Source organism: Mustela erminea, chromosome 8 (genome assembly GCF_009829155.1).
Source record: "Mustela erminea isolate mMusErm1 chromosome 8, mMusErm1.Pri, whole genome shotgun sequence".
Classification (NCBI taxonomy): Eukaryota; Metazoa; Chordata; class Mammalia; order Carnivora; family Mustelidae; genus Mustela; species Mustela erminea.
Genome location: NC_045621.1, coordinates 45,879,784 through 45,901,775, shown reverse-complemented (window position 1 = coordinate 45,901,775; position 21,992 = coordinate 45,879,784). Strand labels below are relative to the sequence as shown.

Below are 21,992 nucleotides of genomic sequence, written 5' to 3'. Positions count from 1 at the left end.
TTACTGTGTAAGATCTGAGAGCCAGCTGGCAAGAACTCCCCACAGGGCTAATGGTGACTGAATCCCACTGCGGGGCAAGTCTCCTGGGGATGCTCCAGGCTGTGGCTCCTGCAGCCTCCAAATGCCCTGTCCCCACCATGGGACAGTCTTGCCAGGGCTCTGTGTCCCTGAGGAAGACGCTAGCTGTTACTCTGTGCTTCTTCAGATGACTTGATTTGGCCTGTTGGGTTCAGAAATGTCTTGTTGACACTTTGTAACTATTCTAATTGTTTAGTGTGATTGGGAGACATGTGGCGGCATCAGTGGCTTGAGGCTTCCAGGCAAGTCTGTGCTGTCCCTGTCCGGTCCAGTCTGATAGTTTCCTGAGCAGAGGCGTCCCCACTGGCTGTTCTCCTTGTCTCTCCTCACACCATCCCTGGGGGAAGTCTGCTCAGCTCTCCCCAACTGGGCCACTTCCAGAACCTCCTGTCCCCACCACCATGGCCCTCCTCTCTGTCCCTGGAGCCAGCAGAGGCCAGGCCATGCTGCTCCTGCACTCATTTGTGTCCCATCCAAGTCCCCTGCATGGCTGCTCTCCTGTACCCATAGCTCACTGTCCCCCTTAGGACTGCTCCAGCCCCCCCTTAGCCCCCAACTGGCCCTTGCCCCCCATCCTTGTGTCCCCTCCCCTCCTGTTCCCAGAAGGCCACTGCGGAGTCCTCTCCAGCTTCTGGGTCACAGGAGCATTGGGTTGTTACCTCTGACTGCCATGCTCTCAGCTCCTGAATATCATAGACAAGATAACTGGGTCCCTACCATGCGGGAGTCTGCGTTCTAGAAGGCAGAGCCATCCTGTGAGACAAATGCCTCCTTGCCAGACTCCAGCAGGACAGGAATGGTGCTTCCAGCAGTCTCTCCTGGGCTGCGAGGATGCCAGCTTGTGCAGGGCCCCTTGGGGCCAGAGAGGAGTGGCCCCACCAGGAGGGCACAGGCCCACCTCCCTGCAGGCATGCAGGTGGCGGGTGGGGAAGGGCAGAGGCCCCACCTCCCCTGTGCCCCTGGGGGTGCACAGGCCCCATCTTCCCTCCTCCCTGTGGGCCTGGGGTTTCCCTGGCGTCCACGGCACCGAACCTGGCCCCGGTTCTCTGGGTTGGAGCCTGTGGCTCTTTCTTCAGCGGGAAGAAGCCTGTGGCAGGCTTGTGTCTACGCGGGATGCTTCTAGCCGGTTTCTTGAAAGGATACAGGCGCTACATTTTCGGGATTGTACACCAAAGTTAATCATCCCTGCTTAAATCTTTTCCTTTGGACTTCCCTTAACTTACTGGTCTGGGTGCCTTTGTGTGTTTTCCCTTCCGTGTGAAGCGCCCCCACCTGCCCACCCACACCCATGGCCCCTCTGTCATCCAGAATATTCTGTTCCTCAGGAATCCCACCGCTTGTATCTTGGGAATGCCCAGACCCAGGCGCCTCTCCCCTGGGCCTTACAGGGCGCTGGGGCATTGGGGCAGGAAGGGGGTGGTGTGCACCTCATCACCCTGCTCTGTGCCAAGCTCTGTCAGGGGTGGGGGGAGGGCTGTAGGGAGGCTGGCCCAACAGGACAGTTGTGTCCTGCCTGAGGTCCGACCCCCCCACGGTGGTCCACGGAGACCCCAGCCAGAGCAGGGCGCAGCCAGCCTTTCGCAAGAGCAGTGGGCGCCTGGTCTGGTCTTCAGAATCTCCGTGACCACATTGTCTTTACTCCTCTTGGAGCCAAGGCCCAGTCCTGCCAGTGTGTGGACCAAGGGGTGCCTGTCTGGCCACCCGTCCTGGAGAAAGCTGCAGCACATAGCTCTCTCCTAGAAGGTTCTGTGATGCTGAGCCCCTCTCTCCCTGCTTCTGCTCTGCGAGCATGAGGTGTCCCTGAGGCTCTGGGGGGACCCGCCTTCCTTCTCCTCTGACCATAGTGTGTGCAGCCTGTTGGCTCCCTGCGAACTTGGAGTTGAGGTCACTTGGGCCCTGTTGCAGAGTCGGGGTCCCACCGTGCCCAGGTCAGGCCCCATGCCAAGCCACCCCCTGTCCCCATGCCTCTGCTTTGTGGGCTCCACTGTCATGGGGAGCTGGCCTCCCTGGGACTTGCGGGTGTGGGAGAACAGCAGTGGGGGTGTGCACTCAGAGGGGACAGGGCACAGGGCCTGGTGACTTGTGAGGGCCTAGTCACCTTGGATTGGGAACGCCTCAGCAGGCCTGGCACAGAGGTCCATCTGGGTGCTCCCCTGAGCCTCGGGACCGTGAGGGTAGGAGTGTAGGCCAGCCAGGCAGTGGTGTGGGAAGGATGGGTGCTCCAAGAAGAGCCTGCTGGGGCAGGAGCAGAGTGCAGCATGGAAACACCCAGCATGTGGGGGATACCTGTGGAGGATGGGCTGCAGAGAATGTGCCCTGTGTCTCCGGAGCTGTGGGAGAGCCCTCAGGGTGGTCGTGGTCAGCGAGGGAAGTTGTATTGGGGGTGGGGTGTGATCTCACGGCTGGTCCTGCTGTGGGGAATGCTTGTGGGAGGAGGGGGTGGCCTACAGAACAGGGAGCGGAGTGTGAGACTTCCTCCTGCTCTGCTGGACTGTGGAGGGAATGTGTGTGCGTGTGCATGTGTGTGCATGTGTCTGTGTGCATGTGTGTGCGCACGTACACGTGTCTCTGTGTGCATGTGTCTGTGCAAGTATGTGTGCATATGTCTGAGTGTCTGTGCATGTGTCTGTGTGTGCATGTGTCTGTGTGTGTGTGTGACCGCACGTATGTCTGTGTGTGCATGTGCGTGTTCATGTGTGTCTCTGTGTGCATGTTTGTGTGTGCAGGTATATCTTTGTGTCTGTACATGTGTCTGTGTGTATGTGCGCAGGTACCTGCATATGTGTCTCTGTGTGTGTATGTCTGTGCATGTGTGTGCATATGTCTGTGTGTCTGCGCATGTGCCTCTGTGTGCTTGTCTCTGTGTGCATGTGTGTGTCTCTGTGTGTGCATGTGTGTGTCTCTGTGTGTGCATGTGTATGTGCATGTGTGTCTCTGTGTGTGCATGTGTGTCTAGAGGGTAGTGCTGAGCAGGTGGAGTGCTGGGTTAACAGGGGGCTCACCCAGGCAGCTCCTGAGGCTAGGTTTGTTGAGGCTGTTCTGGGATTAGCCCACCCACCTCCTCTCTCCCTGCCACTCCCCCGCTTCCTCTGGCTTGGGAGTGTGCCCAGACAACCCCCTTGCTCACTCATCCCCTGACCCTTGCTCCTGACTTCCTGAACCTCTGGGCTCTACTTGGCCACTCACCTGAGCTCTTGGCACCCTCTCTCTGGTGGGGAAAGACATGCCCTGCTCCCTTCCCCGGTGCTAGGAGGCCACTGCCGGGTGCAGGTGAGCTGGGGCAGGTGGGGAGCAGGATGGCAGATGTGTGTGGGGTGCCCTCGGTGACCAGATGTGTGGCTTCACAGCTTGGAAGTGCCCACGGCTCCAGGGGACCTGGCCTACAATAGAGCCCGGCTCAGTGGGGGAACAGTGGGTCAGGAGGGCACTGGAGAGAGAGGGCCTGTCAGTGGGTGGGTGAGGGATGCTCTGGCTGGGGAGCCAGCACAGCGGCATCTGTGGCGGTGTGCTCCGGAGAGGGTGAGGCCCAGGAGGGGGAGCGAGGGCTTGATGGGCTCCACTTGGATCAGGGGAGCCCACAGGGCTGGGCAAGGATGAGGCATTTGAGAGGAAGCCCCATCCTCGGGGTGTGAGTGGAGGGCCAGGGCCGGGAGATGGAGGGGCTGGGCTGGTTGCTATGACCTCTCCCCGGAGAGTGGGCGGCACCCTGAGGGGTGGCCAGGTGAGGTCAAGGAAGCCTTGGGAGGAGATGCCCAGGTAGCCAGGAACAGAAGTGATCCAGGGCGTCTAAGAGAGGAGCAGCCCGAGATGAGCTCAGGATGGAGAGGGACGGTCCATCTGGAATGTTAGTGATGGACTCCAAGGGATTGGAACCCACAGTTGTCAGGGTTCCACCCAGAATCCAGTATTCTGTGACCATCAGAGAGACAGACAGTGGGGTGGCCTGGTGGGTCACAGGAAGGACACAGACAACACAGGGCCAGGAGCTGTGGGTTCCCTTCCTGCCACAGACTGGAGGCACCCCCCCACCCTGTCGTTGGGAGGCAGGCACTGCCCTGTCCCCTTCCTTGGGCCCCGGCTGCAGACTGACCACAAGCCAGTGTGTCTGGCTTAGTTTTGTTTGTGGTTTGGGTTCTTTTATTTTGAAAAACCCACCTCTCCTCACACTTGAAAAGCTTCACAGCCCCACAAAACCTGTATCTGGGCTAGTTTCACCTTGAACATCTTAAAAAATCCACAAAACAATACAAGGATCCCTGACCTACCACCACTTGGGTGGGACACCTGTCCACTCTGAGCTGTGCTCATCCCATGCCTGGTTTTTAAAGAACCGGAATGAGAGGCAGCCAGCCCTCCACTCCTGTCCCTTTAGATGGTTTCACTTTTCCTTCCTGTGTCCCTAAAAGGCATGTGGGACTGCTTTCTATTGTAAGATTTTACACTGCATAGCGCTTTGGAAAATCTCTTTCTGCATTCTGGTGACAAGGAAAATTGAGCACTTTTTCATATGTGACTAATGATTATTTATCCTATTTATTATTTAAAGATTTATTTATTTGAGAGAGAGAGAGCATGGAAGTGCGCACACACAAGCGGGAGGAGGGACAGAAGGAGAGAGAGAATCCCTGACTCGGGGCTCCGTCTCGACTGCATGACGCTGAGACCACGCCCTGAGCCGAAGTCCAGAGTCAGATGCTCAACTGACTGGGCCTCCGTGGCCGCCCCGCCATCCTCTTTATTATTTCTCCGGCATTTGGAGTCCCACGTCAGGGATTGGGCTCCATGGGAGTGGGATTGCGGTGCATGTTCTCGCCGGGATGGCTCTGTTCTCGACGGTGGGAGCCTCTGATGTGTGCCATGGCCGGTGCTTTCATGTCTGGTCCGTCTTGTGCAGGACAGAACATTGGAGTGGCCACGGATGCCCATGGTGTCCTTGCGGCTAGCGCCTCTGTGTCTCCGGGGACGCTTGCTGTGCCCTCGTGTCATAATGTCCCCTTGTCTTCTCTGTGCTTGAAGCGTGGCTTTCCACAGTTTGCTTCTTAGTCTGTCCCCAGTTCACATGTTGCTGGTGTGAGGTAGGGGACTGCTTGAGCTTCGCCATGTAGCTAGTCGAGGGTCCCCCATGGGTTATTTTATGTGCCCTTCTCGCCCACCCCCTGGCAAGCCCTTCATCTGCTCCCCTCCTCAGACTTGCCTTTTCCAGAATTTCCTCCAGAGGGACTCAGATAGGCCTGGTCTCTGTAGCCTGGGGGCTTCACTCAGGCTGCCAGCCTGTGCGTGAGGTGCAGGGGGCTTTCCTTTCTCTGAAACAACCAGCTCACTGGGCCCCTGACCTGCCTCCCTGCCACAGCTAGCCAAAGGCATGGAGCTCCTGCCAACCTGCCTCTTGTGCGGGCCCCACCTCCTGTGGGGTCCTCATTTTCTGTGGGAAGGGCCCTTGCTTTCTGTGGGGGGTCTCTACCTCTTGTGTGGTTCCTGCCTCCTGTGGGGTCCCCATGTCTGTGGGGTCCCTGTCTCCTTTGGGGGGGGTCCCCATCTCAGCTCTGGCTGATGCTTTTCCCAGTCTGCTGTTTTCTTTTAAACAATGGGCTTGTTCTAACCCGAGGGCATCCATCTCTCTGACACCACACAAACTTCTGTAGACCGTTTGCCCGCCAACCTGACGCTCTCCAGCTCTGGCTCTCAGTGGTGGGTGTCTTTGGGGCATGCTGTAATTTTTAATTTAAGTTCCCATCGCGGGTGATACGGGACTCCCTCTCCCAAGGGCTTACTCTGCCTGGGTCGGGGAGTCTTGCCTGATACCGGCTGAGGACCCGCGGGACTCCCGCTCTGGGGAGATGGTTTCTGGGCAGAGCCCCGCCTGACAGCAGCACGACCCCATACTCCGGAGCCCCGTGATGGCTACTGGCTTTGCGGCGTTCCTTGCCTTGTGCAGTGTGCAGCGCGCAGAGCTGTCTGCTGAGCTGTCCGCGGCGTGGGCTCATCGCTGTGAGCATCAAAACCAGACATTTCCTGGTGTATCCTCCCAGGGCTCATGCTTGATTGGGACAGTCTGTCTGGTTCCCACTGCTGCTGCTGTGTGGTTTGAGGCTCCTGAGAGGTTCCTGGCTGCCTCGCTTCTTTGCCTTCCCGGGTCGGGCCTGGAAATGGGTTTCTGCTAGAAACTCTGCAGAGTCCTGCTCGCATTTTCAGGCCCCACAAAGGAAGGAGGGAAGCATTTCCTTTCACAGAGGTTGCCCGTCACTGGGTCCTGTCCATCCGTGCCCCGTCACCAGCCTTACACCCACCCCCACCTTTGACAGATTGGACCCATGACTTGCCACCTATCTTGTTTCCAGCAGGAGCACAGGCCCCCAGTTCCAATCCTTCCACGTTCACTAGGAGATCTGTTGTCTACCCTGAACTAGAGCTAGCCCTTTAATTATATGTGCAGTTTCTGGCCGGAGGGCTTGTCTCCAGGTAAAGGAGCGCTGGTCTCCTGGAGGGAAGGAGGACATGGCTTCCCACGTGTGTGTGCATGTGGAGCCCCGCGCCGGCCTGCCCACTGGAGAGGCTGGCTGCTCTCGGCCGCCAGCAGAGGCTGGTCCTCGTGTCTGCGGCTTCCTGGCTGTCTCCAGGGGAATGAATTGGGACCCAGAGCCAGGGAGAGGCCTCTCCCTGACCTGGTCCCCACCTGCCCCTGGCTGGTGCTGGAAGCCCTTCTCATTTTGTCCTTCCCCCACAGGGAAAACAGAATTAGCTGTGTTCACAAAGAACTTTCAGAAGTCCTCAAAACACCTGGGCAAGAAGGCAAGCCAGAAGCCTGAGCCCCCAAAGCCACCAGGCCGGCCGAAAAACTACTCCACATACAACCAGGAATGAGTGTCTGGTGATCCACGTGTTCCGTGAACTCTGGAGGCTGTGTCCCAGCCCGCCCAGGGAGGGAGGTTGTCCCCCCACCCCCACCCACTGGGAGGAGTTGGACCACCCTGCCATCCCCTGGCTCTAGGGTGGGCAGGCTGGTGAGCCCCTGGTCGCTGCTGGGCCACAAGGAGCCGCAAGCCCTGGAAAAGCCTCATTTTTCCCTCCCAGGGCACGCCACCCCCAACCCCTGCACAGGCGAGTGGGGTCCTGGCCATAGACTCCTCGGCACATAGGCCCAGGGAGGAGAGGCTGTGCATGGCGTTTCCAGGCAGACTAGCATGGCCGCAGTTCCCAAATAAAGTGACCTTGCAGCAGCTCTTGCTTCTGGGCAGAGGGGCACCCTAGGGGGTAGGGTGGGGCTGGCAGCTTTGCCCTGAGTGCGGGCCCTGGGGACAGGCTGGACCATCAGGATGTCCAGACAGGCCTGGCATCAGAACCACGCGGTCCCCACGCTCTGGCCTCCTGGGTGTCTCGGAGGCTACTTGGAGGAACTGGAAGCTTCCCAGGGCCGGTGAAAGGATGGGAGTCCAGAGCAGAGAAGTAGACAGAAGGTGGGCTCTGGCCTCCTCCTTCTCCCAGACACCGTGTGGGCCCAGGGTGGGACGGGAAGACCCAGACCAGGGGTGCTGTCTGGGCGCAAGAACCCCTTCCACATGTCCTTAGTCATGTCCTGCTGTGTGAGGCCCGGGGGCACGCACCCGCCCAAGCTGTGCAGGAGGGGTCCGCAGCAGCCACACAAGCTCTCCAACCTTTTATTCGTACAAGGACTCAAGAGCATAGGACGCCAGTTGACACCGTGCAGCAGGACACAGCAGGCCTGGCTACCGCCTGGCTGGGGACTGTGCTGGGCCGCCCCAGCAGGGAGACATACAGTGTAGGCCCCCGACGGGACGGCCATGTGCAGCCACATGCTGCCATCCAGGCACGCAGGCAGCTACCACCCCAGAGACCCTGAGAGTCCAGCTGGCCCTCACCTACAGGGAAGGAGACCCCAGGCCCTGCCCCCCGGCCTGGCATGAGCAGGGTTACTGTGGGGTGGGAGTTCCTGTGAGAGTGTGCTGCCCAGTGGGGCACAGGCTGGGGGCCCTGGCCAGCGTGGGAGGTGAGGCAAAGCAGCGCTAAGTGGCCTTGTCGGGCCCTGGTGCTGGTTAGGACTGCTGTCCCTGGCCACAGTGGCTCAGCATCCCACAGACCCTCGAGGGTCCTCTTGCCTGAGCCCTTATCTGGCGGGGTCCAGCCCCCTCCCCAGGGCCCAGGGCAGCTAGGGCCAGGAAAGGAGGGGGGTCGGTCCTGAGCCTGGGGAGGGCCTGGACAGCCCGAGTGAGCAGGGGTGGCCCCCAGGTCCGGGAACCCCCAGCCCTTCCAAGCTCTGGGAGGAGGAGCTGAAAAGCAGCTCTGAGTGAACAGATGGAAAGCGTCTGTGAATGTCTGTACGTTTGGAAAAGCCCTTAACTATCAAAGCCCCCCAGGGCCCTACAGCTGGCGGGTCAGGAGGGACCCAGGTGGCCCTCTGGCTCGCAGGGTCAGACCCCCTGGCCGAGCTGAAGTTTCACCGGCCACCCAGATCCTCTGGCCAGGTGTAGCCTCCAGCACTGCCTGCATCACCCCAAGCATGGGGCCCTGGGTTGGTGGTGATGAGGCAGGAGCACGGGCAGGCAGGCCCTCTGCACAGTCATGGGGCCCTGTGTTCAAGGGGGTGCCCATGTCTGTGGAGGGCCTAGCCTGCTCTCCTGGGGAGGCCAGGATCAGCACCCCCAGCCCTGCACGCAGGTCTCCCAATGCCCAGAGGGGGTGAGGCTGTGCCCATGGCGGCCCCTGTGCACCCCAGGCCTTTGCAGCTAGTCCTTGGAGAGAATGAGGTCCGCATGGACAGTCAGCAAGGGTTCCAGCCCAGGTAGAACTCTCCTGGAGGCTGAGGGGCTCGGCAGATGTGTGTGTGTGTATGTGAGATCACGGGGGCCTGGCTGAGTTGGAAGGTTCATGCATAATCTCAGAGGTCCGCTCGCCCCTAAATGGCAAACACCCTGCTGCCCTCCCGGGGATCCTGAGGCGCCCAGGGCTGGACCTCGGTTTCTGACACCTGGAGCCCAAAGTTCTCCGTGGGAAGAGGCAGGAGAGGAAGGCACAGGCTCGCTCTCTCCAGCGGGATGCTGCTCAGGGAGCTGGGGGGAGAGGCGCAGGTGGGCAGGCGGGAGGTGGCCACCGGCATCCCCCAGGTCCCTGAAATACATGGCTTTTGGGGACATTGTTCCTGGCTGACCTGAGGGCCTCCTACAAAACTAAAAGCCAGGGTGGCCGGTGGAGCCAGGAGGGAGGGCCAGTGCCCTTGCCCCCCACCCTCTCCAGTGCAGTCACAGAGCCGGGGTCCCTCACTGTCCCTCCCTGTCCTGCCCTGGGGCCTCTAGGCCGTGGAGAATTAAATATCATCTGTTCTGCGTTTTGGCAAAGTCAGTTCTTGGCCTCGGTCCCTGGGGCCTGGGGCAGTTACCGCCACGTGGGGCTGGCAGCTGAGAGGACCAGGGTGAGGAGCAGCAGCAGCAGGGACACGCAGGGCTGGGGGCAGCTTGCAGCCGCCGTCTTCTGGCCCTCCCGTTCTGACAGGCCGGGGAGGGCATGAGTCAGGGTCGTCCGTGAGTTGGAGCTCTTCTTGCTGACCCTCCGGTCACAGAGGTCATCTGGGCAGCTATCACCACTGCCCGAGCCACTGCTGTCGTCACCTGGGGAGGAGAGGATGCTCCAGTAGGCCCGCCCTGCCATGGACCCTGAGCACCGGGGACCCAGAGCCCAGCCTCCCGACATGGGGGCCTCCCGTGTTCCACCTGGACCTGTCAAGGCCAGATGGACATCCTGGCCAGGCAGCTGTTCTTGGGGATATGGGTGTCTGTGTGTGTGTGTGTGGGGTGCCTGGTGTCCATGCCCAGGGAGCAGCAGCAACCAGAGCCACCATGTGGGCCCAGGGGCTGGGAGGGTCCCTGCTCTGTGCCCTTCCCACACACCACCCTGTGGCTCCCAGTTCCTGGGGCCCTGCCCTCACTGGCGTCCTGGAAGTCCACGTCGTTGCCACTGTAGGCGCCGCGAAGCCGATTGGTCATGACCTTCAGCTGCATGATCTGTTGGCGGACGGTCATGTCGGGTTTGGTGATGTCCACCTCCACCTCGGGGTTGTTGATCTGATTGGCCAGGCCATCGCCCATCACTTCTGGGAGGTACCTGGAATGGCCGAGGACAGGCCCTGGGTCACTGCCTGCTCCCTGCAATGGGGTGCTACTCCGGCATGCCCTCCCACTTCCTCTCCTCCTGTCCAGGTGCTGGCAAGCTTGAGACCCCCTGCAGCCTGTCAGGGGCTGCCAGGAGCCCACAGAGTGTGGTGTGGATGCACTGAGTGGGGCGCACACCACCGGGGGCTGGCCCAGGCCCTTGTCTAGGCTTCCCGTGTCCCACTGCGTGCCCGGCATCAGGCATGGCCCTGTGCACATAACACTTGGTGACATAGGCCAGATGAGGGGCCTGGGTGAGGCTTCTGAGGCCAGCTGGCCTATGGGCAGCTGGGCAGCACCCACCTGCCTTTGGCCATGCCGTTCCAGCAGCGGTCATCACTGGCGCTGCTCATGGCCAACTTCTCGCTGCACAACACACCAGGGAGGCTGATCCAGAAGTCTTGGGCATCCCGGAGCTGCACCTTGGCCTCCGAGACCTGCAGGGCAGCGGCCAGGCCATGGGGCACCCTGCTCAGCCTGCCCTCCCGTCCCCTGCCCACCCCAGGCCTGGCCGGCTGAGGGCTGCTCACCAGCTTCTCCAGTGCACCAGTGGGAGGCTTCTCCTGTAATACCAGCTTGCCCGGGTGCCGCTTCTCCTCGGGCCCAGAGCCCTGGGGGTTCACCTTGGGGTTCCCACAGCCCTGGATGACCTGGGGGAAGACCATGGGGGTCCTGGAGGGGCACAAGGCCAACTCTGGGCTGCCCCGCCATGCCCGCTGCACCTGCCTGCCCACACCTTGGCCGTGAGTATGTCCTTGTTGTCCTGGAGGGCGTTGATGGCTTCTGCCAGCCACAAATGCACGTTGCCGATGACACTCTCTGCTCCCGAGGGGCCCCAGAACTTGTCGGTGATGAGCACCATGGAATCTGGCCCAAGTGTGAAGACACGCACAGAGAGCGTTTTGTAAATATGCACGCTAGCTACCTCACGTCAACATGCTAGCTCATGCACGTGCTGACACACATGCATGCCGGCCCACAGGTGTCCGCTCACGAACACGTTAGCTCTTATGTGTGCTGGCAGGTGCACACAACATGTATATGGAACCTCACATGTGTGCTGGCACAAACTGCACTGGCCCACCATGTGCCCATGCCAGCTGATATGTGCTCAGACCACATCCTAACACGCACATGTGAGCACACGTCAGCACACACGTGTGGGTTAGCCACGCCAGCACACGTTAGGGCGTACACCGGCTGGCATCTGGGTCTGCTGGTGCACCTCCCGTCAGCCACGTCTGCGCACACATGCAAATGTGCACGAGTGTCAGCCCACTAGGTGTGCCACACGTGCATGTTAGTTCAGGCATGGGTGCCCTGCCCTAGGTCACAGGTGTGTTGTATGTGTGCACAGCGGGGCACTTGCTGGGGGGGGTGGGGAAGGGAAGGGAGGATGGGGAGCCGTGACCCCAGAGGGCTGCATGCCAGGTAGCAGTTGGAGTCATGCTCTGTTCCGAATGGCCTCCCCATCCCATGACTCCAGGCCCCTCCCCCTCCCAGGGCCATGGCCCACGCTCCAGAGGGCGGGCTGGCTGTGTCCCTGCACCTGCAGACCCCTTCTCTGGCGCGTGGCGGTGGGGATGGCTCACCCAGAAGGTTCCTCCACTCGGCATCGAGGTCGGCCTGGTTGGCCAGGCAACCCTTGAGCACGTTGCGGCAGTAGTCAGGGCAGGGCCGGGCGCCAGGGACCCCCAGACAAGGTGCGCAGTATGCCAGCTTCATGACAGCCCTCGTGCACTCTGGGCCCAGAGGCACCTGGGGAGGCAAGGCTGCCTGAGCCCCGCCTGACGGCTGGCCATGTCCAGCCCTCAAAGGAGCCCCAGGGTGGAGGGCTCGGGACAGAAGTCAGGAGGCTGCAGCTCAGCCCCAACCTGTCTTGGAGACCCTGTCTCATCTCAGAGGGTCAAGCAGGCTCCCAGGGGTCGGGCCATCCTCCTCACTGCAGCCATCCCAACGTGCGAGTCCCTGGAACAGCGCTGTTCCCGAGCCTCAAGAGAAGTGTGTGCGCCTCCCCTCCATGCTGATGAGGGGACAGGGGCTCGGCTGGGAAGGGGACTCGCTAAGGACCCAAGCTTGAGAGGGAGGTGGCTCACGCCCAGGGCTTTGTGGGTCTGACTCGGGCTGCCTCTTGGGGGAGGTACGCTCCTGGCCCTCAAGGCCTCAGGCCCAGCCTGTTCTGGTGTCCCGACGTTGCCCACCCCACTTCCCCGCTCCCGTCCACCCGACCCCTGCGGTTGGCTCAGCATCCAGCTCCCTGTTTTTCTCCCCGCCACCCCATCCTGCTTGGGACCCAGCCCAACAGAGGAGGGACTGCTGCCTACATCAGAGCTCTGTGCCCGGATGGCATGCAGGATGGAACCACTGCCTGCAAGCCTAGGGCAGAGGGATGGGGGTGGGGCTGGGAGGCGGGGCCGCTGTGCGCACCTGGGCCACCTTCCGTACCACGTCGCCGGCCACGCCCAGGCCCTGCACGAAGGCTCGAGCAGCCACGAAGGCGCGGGTGGCGCGCAGGCGCAGTTCGCGAGGGGCTTCCCCGAAGGGCCGCAGCGCGTCGGCCTGCTTGCCCAGGCAGTCCAGGTAGTCGTCGGGGAGGAGCAGCTGTGGGTGCAGCTGCCGGAAGAGGCGCTCCAGGAGGCGGGCCCAGAACTCTGCCAGCGTGTCCTCCAGGTGCAGGTTGGCGCCGCGGTAGTAGAGGCGCAACTCGGCGTACAGGTCCCGGAAGGCCCTGGAGCTCTGCGCGTACAGCTCGCCCAAGGTGCCAGGGAAGGCATCCTGCAGCGCCCGCTCCGACTCGTTCAGCAGGTGCTGGAAGTGATCTGGGCCGGGGGAAGTGGGTGTGAGGCCTCCCAGGGTCTCCTGGCCCCCTGCCCACTCCCCAAGACTCAGCGGAGCCAGATTCCTGGGGGCGGGTGGCTCTGCCCAGCATCCCCAATACTCTGGGAGAATGAGAGCCCAGGCTGTGGAGGCCGGAAGGGCCCTGGGTGCCCCTGGACTCTCAGACCTCCCCCCTCCTCAATGGCCTGGGGTGCAAAAGCCTGCCTGGGGGTCCCTCCCGGGCCTCAGGGCCTCCAAGTGGGACTCCAGTTGACATTTTGAGGCTGGGCACAGACACAGGGTGCTTCAGTGACCTACTGGGATCACCTGTAAGGTGGGTCCTGAGCTGGGAGTGGGATCCACCTCCATTCTGCCAGCTGCCCCCTGCACTGCCTCCAACCCCCATGTGTCTGGCTATCCTCCTCTTTCTCTTAGATGCTCTCCCTTGGGTTCCATAAACCTCAGCTCTTGTCCTTCCCCCAGAAGCTGGCCTGCCTGATGGCCCAGGGAGGGTCTCCTGCCACCTTTGGGATGTGCTCAGGACCTGGAAAGGTGTGCTGAAGCCCTCTGGGGGAGAGCAGGGCATAAGCCTGTGCAGCAGACCTCCATGGTTTTGGGGAAATGCCCCTGCACCCTAAGTGTCCCGAATGGGACCCCCAAGAGCTCCCACCTCTGGCAGGGATAAGCAGAGTCTGTAACCACACAGACCCTCCACTCAGACTTGTCTCTGAGAGTTATGGCCACCCTCCCCGCACAGGCCCTGGGACCCTGGGCAGGCTCCCCTACATCTACCCCCGTCCTCCAAGGCCTTGGGCTATTGGGCTAGCTGGGGCAAGAGATCCTCCATAGCACCACAGGTGGGAGTGGGCGGCTCCTGGCCAGGCTGTGGAAGGGTGAGCAGGGGTTCAGCGACTGAGATCATGGACCTCAATGCCTCTTGGGACTGCCTGGTGACTACAGACACAAACTCTCCCTCTTCTGTTCGCTCAGGCTCTGCCAGAGCACCTTCCCACTCCAGTTAGACTTTAGATCACTTCCTGGGGGCCCCACCCCAGCTCCCACCTCGTTCCCCTGAGGTGACCACTGTGGGCATCGTCATACCAGCCAGCTCCATGTTGTCTCGGGCACTTGCTCTCTGCCTGGACCTGGTGTGAGACCTGGTGAGAGTCTCCCAACCACCCAGCCGCTGCCCGGAGACAGGAAGGCCACACTCGGGGCCCCAACCACCTCTTGCTCCCATAGCAGGGCAGCCCCAGCCTCAGTCCCCGTCCCGGCTCTGCACCACCAGTGGCCGGGGCAAGGCCTGTCCCTGTCTGCTGGTGACAAGGAGGCACTTCTAGAGCAAGAAGGTCCCCACTGAGGGGCTGGGCCTGGTCTCCCCAAACAGACACGTGTACTGCTGTGCACACCACAGGATGCATGAGGAGGCTTGCACACAGCCTTCTGCTCCTGCCTCGCCCGGAAAGCTGCCCTCGTGCCCAGGTCCCCCCAGGCCCAGGGGCCTGCTCACCATCGAAGCTCTGCAGCTGGGTGGCAAACGTGGTCTGCAGGGCGCGTCCGCTGTCCAGGAGGGCGGCCTCTAGCTCAGCACGGCTGCGGTTGGCCAGCTTCTCCTCCATCTCGCTGGTACAGCAGGTGTAGCCCTGGGGGCAGACCCTCAGGTGCTCTCCTGTGGGGGAGGGGGTGCTGTGAGGGAGAGGAGGGACCCCAGAGGCTGGGCAGACCCTGGAATGGGACACAGCTCCAGCGGGGGCCTGGGTTGATCATGCAGTCCCCAGCACAGGACACAGGAGTGGGGCTGCCCTCTGTGTATGGCCTCCAGGCCCTTGGGGGCAAAGCCAGCAGGGGTGGCATAAAGCAGGGGTGCAGGAGGCTGAGCCCTAGGGCTGGAATGTCCACTGTCCTCCCAGCCCCTGAATGCCCCCCGCTGCCACCACACAGGTGAGGCAGACCATCCCGGGGGGCCTGGCACAGCTCAGGACATGTGTGCCCTAGCACAGAACGGCCTCCGGGCCCTGGGTCTGTGCAGAGGGGTGGACTGCCAGACTGCGGGCTCCCCAGGGCAAGCTTCCAGGCCTGCAGGGTGCCCTTGGCCTGGGCTGAGGATGGGGGGGAAGGGCTCCCCCCACCACGAAGGGCAGGGCAGGACCATGAGAGCCTCCTCCTACCCCCAGTCCAGAGGTGCACAGTCCCAGTGAGGGCTGCAGGCCTGAGTGGGGCTACTGACTGGGGGGGTGGGGTGCCTGGTGAGGAGTGGTCCTGCATGTGAGGGGCCTGGACATACCTGGGTCCCCATAATGTGTGCGCCCCTTCCTCTGTCACCAAAGCCCTCCTCACCCCTTAATCTCCCAGCAGTGCACCACCCACGCTCTTTCCCGGGGGCAGGGCCAGAGGCTCAGTGCACACAGCCCTGCGGACACACCCACTGTGGAGCTATGCAGAGAGGTGTGTGGGCCACACAGCAGGAGCCTTTGAAAATGTGGCGGGGCCAGTGTTAACAACCACGGCCATCCTGAGGCGGGTGCTGGGACCCCATCTTACAGACCACGAAACAGGCTGGTGGAGACTCGGGTTTCCTGTCCAGTTCATGCTATGCCGCGAGGAGCCAAGTAGCTCCGTCAGGCTGCCTGCTGTCAGGCCCCCAGACCCCTCCACACCCCTCCCCACCTTACTGGCGTGGTTCTGGCCCCAAGGCTGTGGAGGAGGCTGGGCCCCGAGTGGAGGCAGCAGTTTAACCTGAACAGGGTCTGTGGAAGGCTCACCCTGTGTACTGTTGTGGGGGGCTGGATCAGCCTGGGCAGAGCCCTGGGGGTCCCAAGGCTGACCCTAGGGCTGGGGGGCTCCCAGGTGACCCCTGGAGGAGGGTGAGCAGACCTGGCAGGAGGCCTGGAGGGCACAGGCAGCTTCCAGCAGAAGCTTGGCGTGGGGGGGTGGGTGGGAGACAAAGGTAATTATCCTGAGGCTGATATATCCTAAAGAGTCGGTGGGAACCACCAGGTCAGACTGGGCAGGAGTGTCTTGGTCTCCCACGCTCACTCACACAAGCCTGGGCTGGGTAAGCAGCGAACAAAACAGAGCGGCCGTGTACACGCCCTGTGCCCACCGTGTGCCCTGTGATGCTGCGCGGGCTGCAGGCCCCTGCACACTGGGTGGGACTGGAGGGAGGATGTCAGAGGTGCCTGGAGGAGACCACTCAGATACAGCGGGGGAGGGGAGGTTTGGGGGTGTGGAGGTGGAGGGAGAAGGCCAGTCTCTCCTTCTTCCCCTTCCCACATAGGCCCTGAGCAGTCCCACTCCCCAGGCCCCAGGTGCCCTCAGCTCTCAAACACCTGCACCCTGCAGTGGCTGCCCGTCTGGGGAACCACCACCCTTGCTCCCAGGGCCTGGAAGTGATGCTAGCCTGTGTGTCTGAGGGGGGGCTCTGGCCCCCACCTTGGGATAGGGCTGAGGGGGTGTGACAGTTGGGGGTCTGAGACCTGACCCCCGGGGTGAATTAGGGCTTTCAGGGCCACCTGGGGTCAAGGGTCGGAGCCTGGCTCCCCAGGGCCTGAGAGCAAGGAGGACCCACCCACATTCCTGCACCCCTTCTCATGAGGGCTGGGTGGGCAGATGCCTCCAGGCAGGAAGGGCTGGACCGAAGAACGCCTCCCATCCCTCTGTCTTGGGGCCTTTGCTGACTCGTGGTGTGGCCCTGGACCCTTGTCAGCAGGTGGCAGGACGCTGGGCAGGATGAGGGTCCTCTTTATGGGGCTCCCCGTGCACGAAATGGCAGAAAGCTGAGCTCCTGTCACAGCATCCTCTCTCAGGATCCTCTGCATACCAAGGTCTAGGCGGGCTGGGGGGTGAACTGGGGGCCTGCCCTGGGACGGGGGCAGGTGCCAGCCTGGGCTCTGCTGCACTGGGCACTCGGGCTGGCTGGGTGGGCACAGGCTGCCAAAGCGAGAAAGCACTGGAAGGCCATAGGGATGGACAACATCCATGACTGGCTGCCCTCCAGTACCCTGGGGCAGCTCCCTGAACCTGTTAGCACATGTGGACAGCAGAGAGACGGGGCTGCAGAGGAAACCTGGGGAGACACAGGGATCACCCCCCCACACACCCTGTGGGCAGACTCTGAGTGGGCCCCTGGGCACTGCCAGCATAGCTACCACTCTCACCCCAGCAACCTCAACCGAGCCTCCCCAGCCCTGCCTGGCCACCTCGTCCAGCCGCCCGGTGGCCCGCGCCGTTCCGGCTGCCCCAGCACAGCCCCCGTCCCTCCCTCCCTCCTCGGACACACGGGAGTGAAGACACGGAGCCAGAGCCCGGGCGCCGGCCTGAGGCCCCGGGCGGGCTGGGCCGAGGCGGCCCCCAAGCCGGCTGCAGGGCGGATGCAGAGGCTGGTGCAACAGTGACAGTCAGGATGCAGAGTTCTGTGCTTCCCTCCTGCCCACTCTCGCCCAGCTCGGCCTAGTGTGCATATCACTGATAACCCTGGACGTCAGCCAGATGGACGTGGGTTCTGCAGGGCACCCCCTGCACCCCCCCCAAAAAAAGCAAGCCTGCGCCTCCTGGTCTCCTGGTCAGAGCCAACTTTTGCCGGGGTGGTGGGCCGCCAGGAGCGAAAATGAGCTCCCTGCCCCTGGCAGTGTGCAAATCCCACTGGTGGCATTCTGTACTCTGTCATTCCAGACCCTCTGCTCCCAAACCCCCACCTCTCCTCTCCGCTCAATACCTGCAGAGGAAGGAAGGCTTGCCCAGGAGGGAGGGAATGCTCCCCCCAGCCCTGGGAGGCATCGGCGGGTCCACTCTTCCCACTGACCCCTCCCCCAGCTGGCCAGCGACCATCCCTCCTTTCTCCCTCAGTTGCTTTGCTGTTTTTGCAAAAGCTGGCCACAGCCTTCCCTAGTTTGTGGGACATTTCCTCCCATGAGTGATCTAATTTTGGGGGGAGAAGGGGGAGAGGGCGGTTCATTCCTCACGCGATTCCCTGTGGCACTGCTCCTCCAGGCCCTGCCCCTGAATTCCAAGATGCCCTCTGATCCTGTTCCTCAGGTTTAAGTTCTTACACCTACTTCCCTAACCCCATCAGCAATGGCTTCTCTTCCTCAGCAGCAGACCACCCATGTCCATCTTCTCCCCTCCAGACCCAGACTTGCTTGGGTCACCCCAGATCCTTGACTTCTCTTCACTAAGCCCCTACCAGTCTGGGGCTCCAAACATCTTTAGGGCCCACACCCTCCTGCCACCTGCTGAGCCACGGCTCCCACTGTCCTGTCTTAGCAGCCTCCCAAGAGCATCCCCACCCAGCAGCCACCCTTGCCAGCACTGTCACCCCAACGCTTTAGCCCAAGACCCTCACCCCAACAGTGCACATTCTGTTCAGTGCTGGACACAGACCTCATGTGTCCAGGCCACGCCTGGCAGCCACCTGTGGCTGGTGGCGCTAGAGCCCTCCCAAGGAGACTGCAGAGGGAAGGTGGCGCCATGCCAAGCCCATCTCTCCAGAAGCTTCTAAGGCTCACACAAGAGTATGCAGCCTGCTGCTCAACCTGTCTTTAAAGCGACATCCCAAAGACTGCACCAACCGACCCAGCCATCACTAGCACACTGATTCCCTGTCGACAGTTTGCCTGCACTGGCCGCATTGGGGCTGAGACACGGTTGTATGGACAGCCCCAGGTACCAGGACACACCATGTGAGAGGCCCAGGTCTGGAAGAGCAGGAAGGGCACTGCTTCCCCACCCCTCCTCTTTCCTTAGTTCTGGACCCTCCATCGGGCCTTGCTGGCAGGCCAGGGGTAGCCAGGTAGAGAAGGCTTTCCCAAGCAGTACTCTTTTTGGACCACTGCCCCCTGCCCACTCCTGTTCCCGGCTGCCATCCAGCCCCGGTGGCCACGGGGTCCCCCTGGCATGGCCACCAGCCTGCTGGGGGTGGGAGGCACTGAGCACACAGAGGAAGGTTCCTTGGTCATTGTCCCCACAGGAGCTCCAGGCCTTCCTCTCTCACCCTTCCGTCCAGAAGCTTCTGCCCCTGACTGGTTCCTGAAAGAGGGCCACACGTATCATCCGGGAAGGGTGGCCTCGGACCCCCCTTGCAGAGGACATTTCAACCTCAACCTCTTACCCTCCCTCCTAACACATCAACAGCAGCTGTAACCCCTCCTGCCTTCTCTGACCCAGCCTGCTTCTCTACCCCTCACCCACCACCCAAAGCCCCCCCCCCCCCGGCAAACGACAGCGTCACCAAGGAGCCCTCTGTCACTTCCACCACGCACTAGGACCCAAAGCCGAGGGGGCATCGCTGCCAACACTTCCTCCCTTGGTGGGTGGGAGGGGTCTGCCCCCAGGCCTGCAAGGGGCTGCTTCGCAGGTGGTGGAACAAAGGCTGGGTGCCTGGGTGCCCTGGACAGTCGCCGTTGGCCCCTGCAGAGTCCTGCGCTGTGGGGCAAGAGCCACAGCTAGCGGGCAGTGTGGAGATGCACAGGCACCCGGCAGCACCGTGGGGACTGGGCGCTGGTGCAGTGGGCGCCGCGGGCCCAGGGGGTGCGGGGGCTGCAGCAGGCAGGCAGGGAGGCAGAGAGCAGTAGGGGGGCCACGCGGGGGAGGGGAGGGCTGCGGCAGGCGGGGCAGGGTGGGGGTGGGGGAGGAGGGCAAGCGATTGGCGGGGAAGGGGCTTGCCGCAGAGGGCGCGGCAGCAGAGGGGACTCCTGGGGGCTGAGGCAAGCGAAGGGGAGGGGGATGGGTTAGACGGAAGAGGAAGGGGGGCTTGCTGCAGGAAGGGGGCTGCGGCAGGCGCTGGGAAGCACAGGAAGGGATGGGGGTGGGGAGGGGTGTTAGGATGCTGCAGGGCAACGGGCAGAGAGGGACCTGGGGAAGGGGAGGTGGGGAACTGGAGGGGAGAAGAGGTGGGGTGGTGCTGGGTGCGGTGGTGGTGATGGGGTGGGCATGGAGACTGGCAATGGGGCTCCTGATGGGAAGAGGTGGAGAAGGGGATGGGACGTGGAGGAGGGCCCCCATGCGCTTGTGGTGGGGATGAGGGTAGGCGCAGGATGGACAGAAAATGCGGCCAAGGCGGTGGTGATGGGGGACAGGGGTGGGGATGAGGATGTCGAGGTGGAGGGAGTGAAGGTAAGGGTGGCAAGCCTGAGGATGGGGATGCAGGTGGGGGAGGGAGATGGAGATGGCTTGGGGCAGACGGCTGGCTGGAGACCCAGCCTGGATCCCAGCCCCGCAGACGCCACCCGCGCTGTGGCCCGAGAGCCCTGCGTGGCGGTGGCGGCGGCTCCAGCGGCGGCGTCCCAGGCTGCGGTGGCGGTGACGCTCCGGGCGGCGCGCGACTCCGGGTGCGGGCGCGTGGGGGCCTGGGGACCCGGCCGGGGGAAGGAGCAGGAGCAGACCCGGCCGGAGGGTTCGGAGGAGGCGCGGGCGGACGGGAGCCGGGGAGGAGCTGCGGCCACCGCGGCCCCGGCAGCCCCGCCGCCGCACTGGCGCGCACGGCGAGGGCGGTGGCTCCAGGCGCGGGGACGCGCCTCCTCCCGCAGCCCCCGCCCCGCCGCACTCGGCACCGCCCCGTCTCCCAGGAACCCGCGGGCCGCCTGCCCGCGCCCCCTGCGTCCCGCAGCCCCCTCGCTCCCCGCGGCGCGGCCCCTCCCGGAGAGGGATCCCCAGCTCCAGCCGGGAAGACGGAATCGGCCCTTGCAGCACAGCCAGCGCAGGCCTGGGGCTCGTGGCTCAGGGGCCAGCGCCCACGCCAGGAGGCTGACAGGGGTCTTGTTGGGGCGGGGTGTCAGGTTTTTCCCTGGGGATGGAGAATGACAGCTGACCACCTGGGAACCCCTCTCCTGCCGACAGTGGCCAGATCCCCAATGCTGCCTGGGTACTCAAAGCCACCATCAGTTACCGCACATCCCCTACCTAACCTCCTCCAGCCCCCCAGTCTCTCACCTGGGTGACCTCAGCCACCATCCCCACTGCTGATGTCCTTCCCCTAGGAAACAGTAAACCCGGCCTGGGTACACAGTCCACCGGCCCAGCCCCTACCTTCTCCCTGGGTGCTGTCCCACACTGGTGCCTCTCCCTTCCTCCCAGAACACCAGGATACCTCTCACCAGTATCCTCTACTCCCTGGAGCCCTGCCCTGGTCCTGCTTGCCCCTGGCCACCACTCCCCCAGGAGAACACCACCCTTGCACCCACCCAGGCCAGGCTCCTCTCAGCAGCGTGGCTGTGCCCCTGTCAGCCAGCCAGCCCGTGGGGACATGTGCCTGGCAAGCAACTCTTGATCCAAGTCCTCTCTCTAAGGCCTCGGCATCTCCGAGCCCCAGAAGCAGGGGGGTTTCAGAGGTAACTCGCAAGGCTGCTCTCTGTGCTGCCTGCTTCCTGCTCGAGGACCTCCTGGGCAGGCCACCCTGCCAGTGGCCACCAGGCTTGGGGGTACCTTGGCAAGGCAGGGTGGTCACAGCTCTGGGTGAGAGGACGGGCCCCCTCCAAGTAGCCTCCCCAGAATTTAGCTTCAAGGTTCCCAGCTCATGTCATGGCCTCAGAACAAATCAGGATGAAGGTGACCCTGGCTTTGTGCTACCTAGGACCCTAGGTCTTGGCTGCAGGGCAGGGAACGCTTAGGGCCCAGGGTTGAGTGTCCCCGGAACCTCTCCCTTTGGGCCAAAGTTAGCCCTGCTTTCTCATCCTGGGCCCAAGTTGGGCTGCAGAGAGCATTCTGGTGGGTATGTGCACATGCCAGTCCCTGCTGGGGCTGGGCAGTGGTGGGACTCTGCCTACCCTCCCTTGGGGCCTGGGCCAGCCGAGGGGCCCCTATGACAAGTCCATAGGGAACAACCTGGAACAGCAGGAGGGAACAGAGCAGCTCAGAGACCCTCTCAGCTGTGCTCCTTGCGAAGACACAGCACAGGCCCATCCATCCACTCAGTGAGTAGCCCAACATTCAGAGGTGGCAGAC

General features: G+C 62.6%; 2 protein-coding genes across 5 annotated transcripts in view; one reads left to right on the top strand and one right to left on the bottom strand.

Moving 5' to 3' along the window:
* ANKMY1 (ankyrin repeat and MYND domain containing 1) overlaps window positions 1-7,632 on the top strand; it is a 42,349-nt gene extending 34,717 nt beyond the window's left edge. For all 4 annotated transcript variants that reach the window (XM_032355389.1, XM_032355387.1, XM_032355384.1 and 1 more), the window contains exon 18: window positions 6,803-7,632. In XM_032355389.1, coding sequence (XP_032211280.1) covers window positions 6,803-6,939 — 137 coding nt within the window. In that variant the 3' untranslated portion in view covers window positions 6,940-7,632. The remainder of the gene's footprint in view (window positions 1-6,802) is intronic.
* Window positions 7,633-7,720: 88 nt separating this feature from the next.
* The window catches only part of GPC1 (glypican 1), a 28,666-nt gene continuing 14,394 nt past the window's right edge, over window positions 7,721-21,992 (bottom strand). Inside the window, exons 2-9 of the mRNA XM_032355390.1 lie at window positions 14,566-14,724; window positions 12,666-13,057; window positions 11,831-11,996; window positions 10,975-11,105; window positions 10,769-10,888; window positions 10,542-10,675; window positions 10,016-10,191; window positions 7,721-9,698 (exon numbers count right to left, since the gene is read on the bottom strand). Coding sequence (XP_032211281.1) covers window positions 9,466-9,698; window positions 10,016-10,191; window positions 10,542-10,675; window positions 10,769-10,888; window positions 10,975-11,105; window positions 11,831-11,996; window positions 12,666-13,057; window positions 14,566-14,724 — 1,511 coding nt within the window. The 3' untranslated portion in view covers window positions 7,721-9,465. The remainder of the gene's footprint in view (window positions 9,699-10,015; window positions 10,192-10,541; window positions 10,676-10,768; window positions 10,889-10,974; window positions 11,106-11,830; window positions 11,997-12,665; window positions 13,058-14,565; window positions 14,725-21,992) is intronic.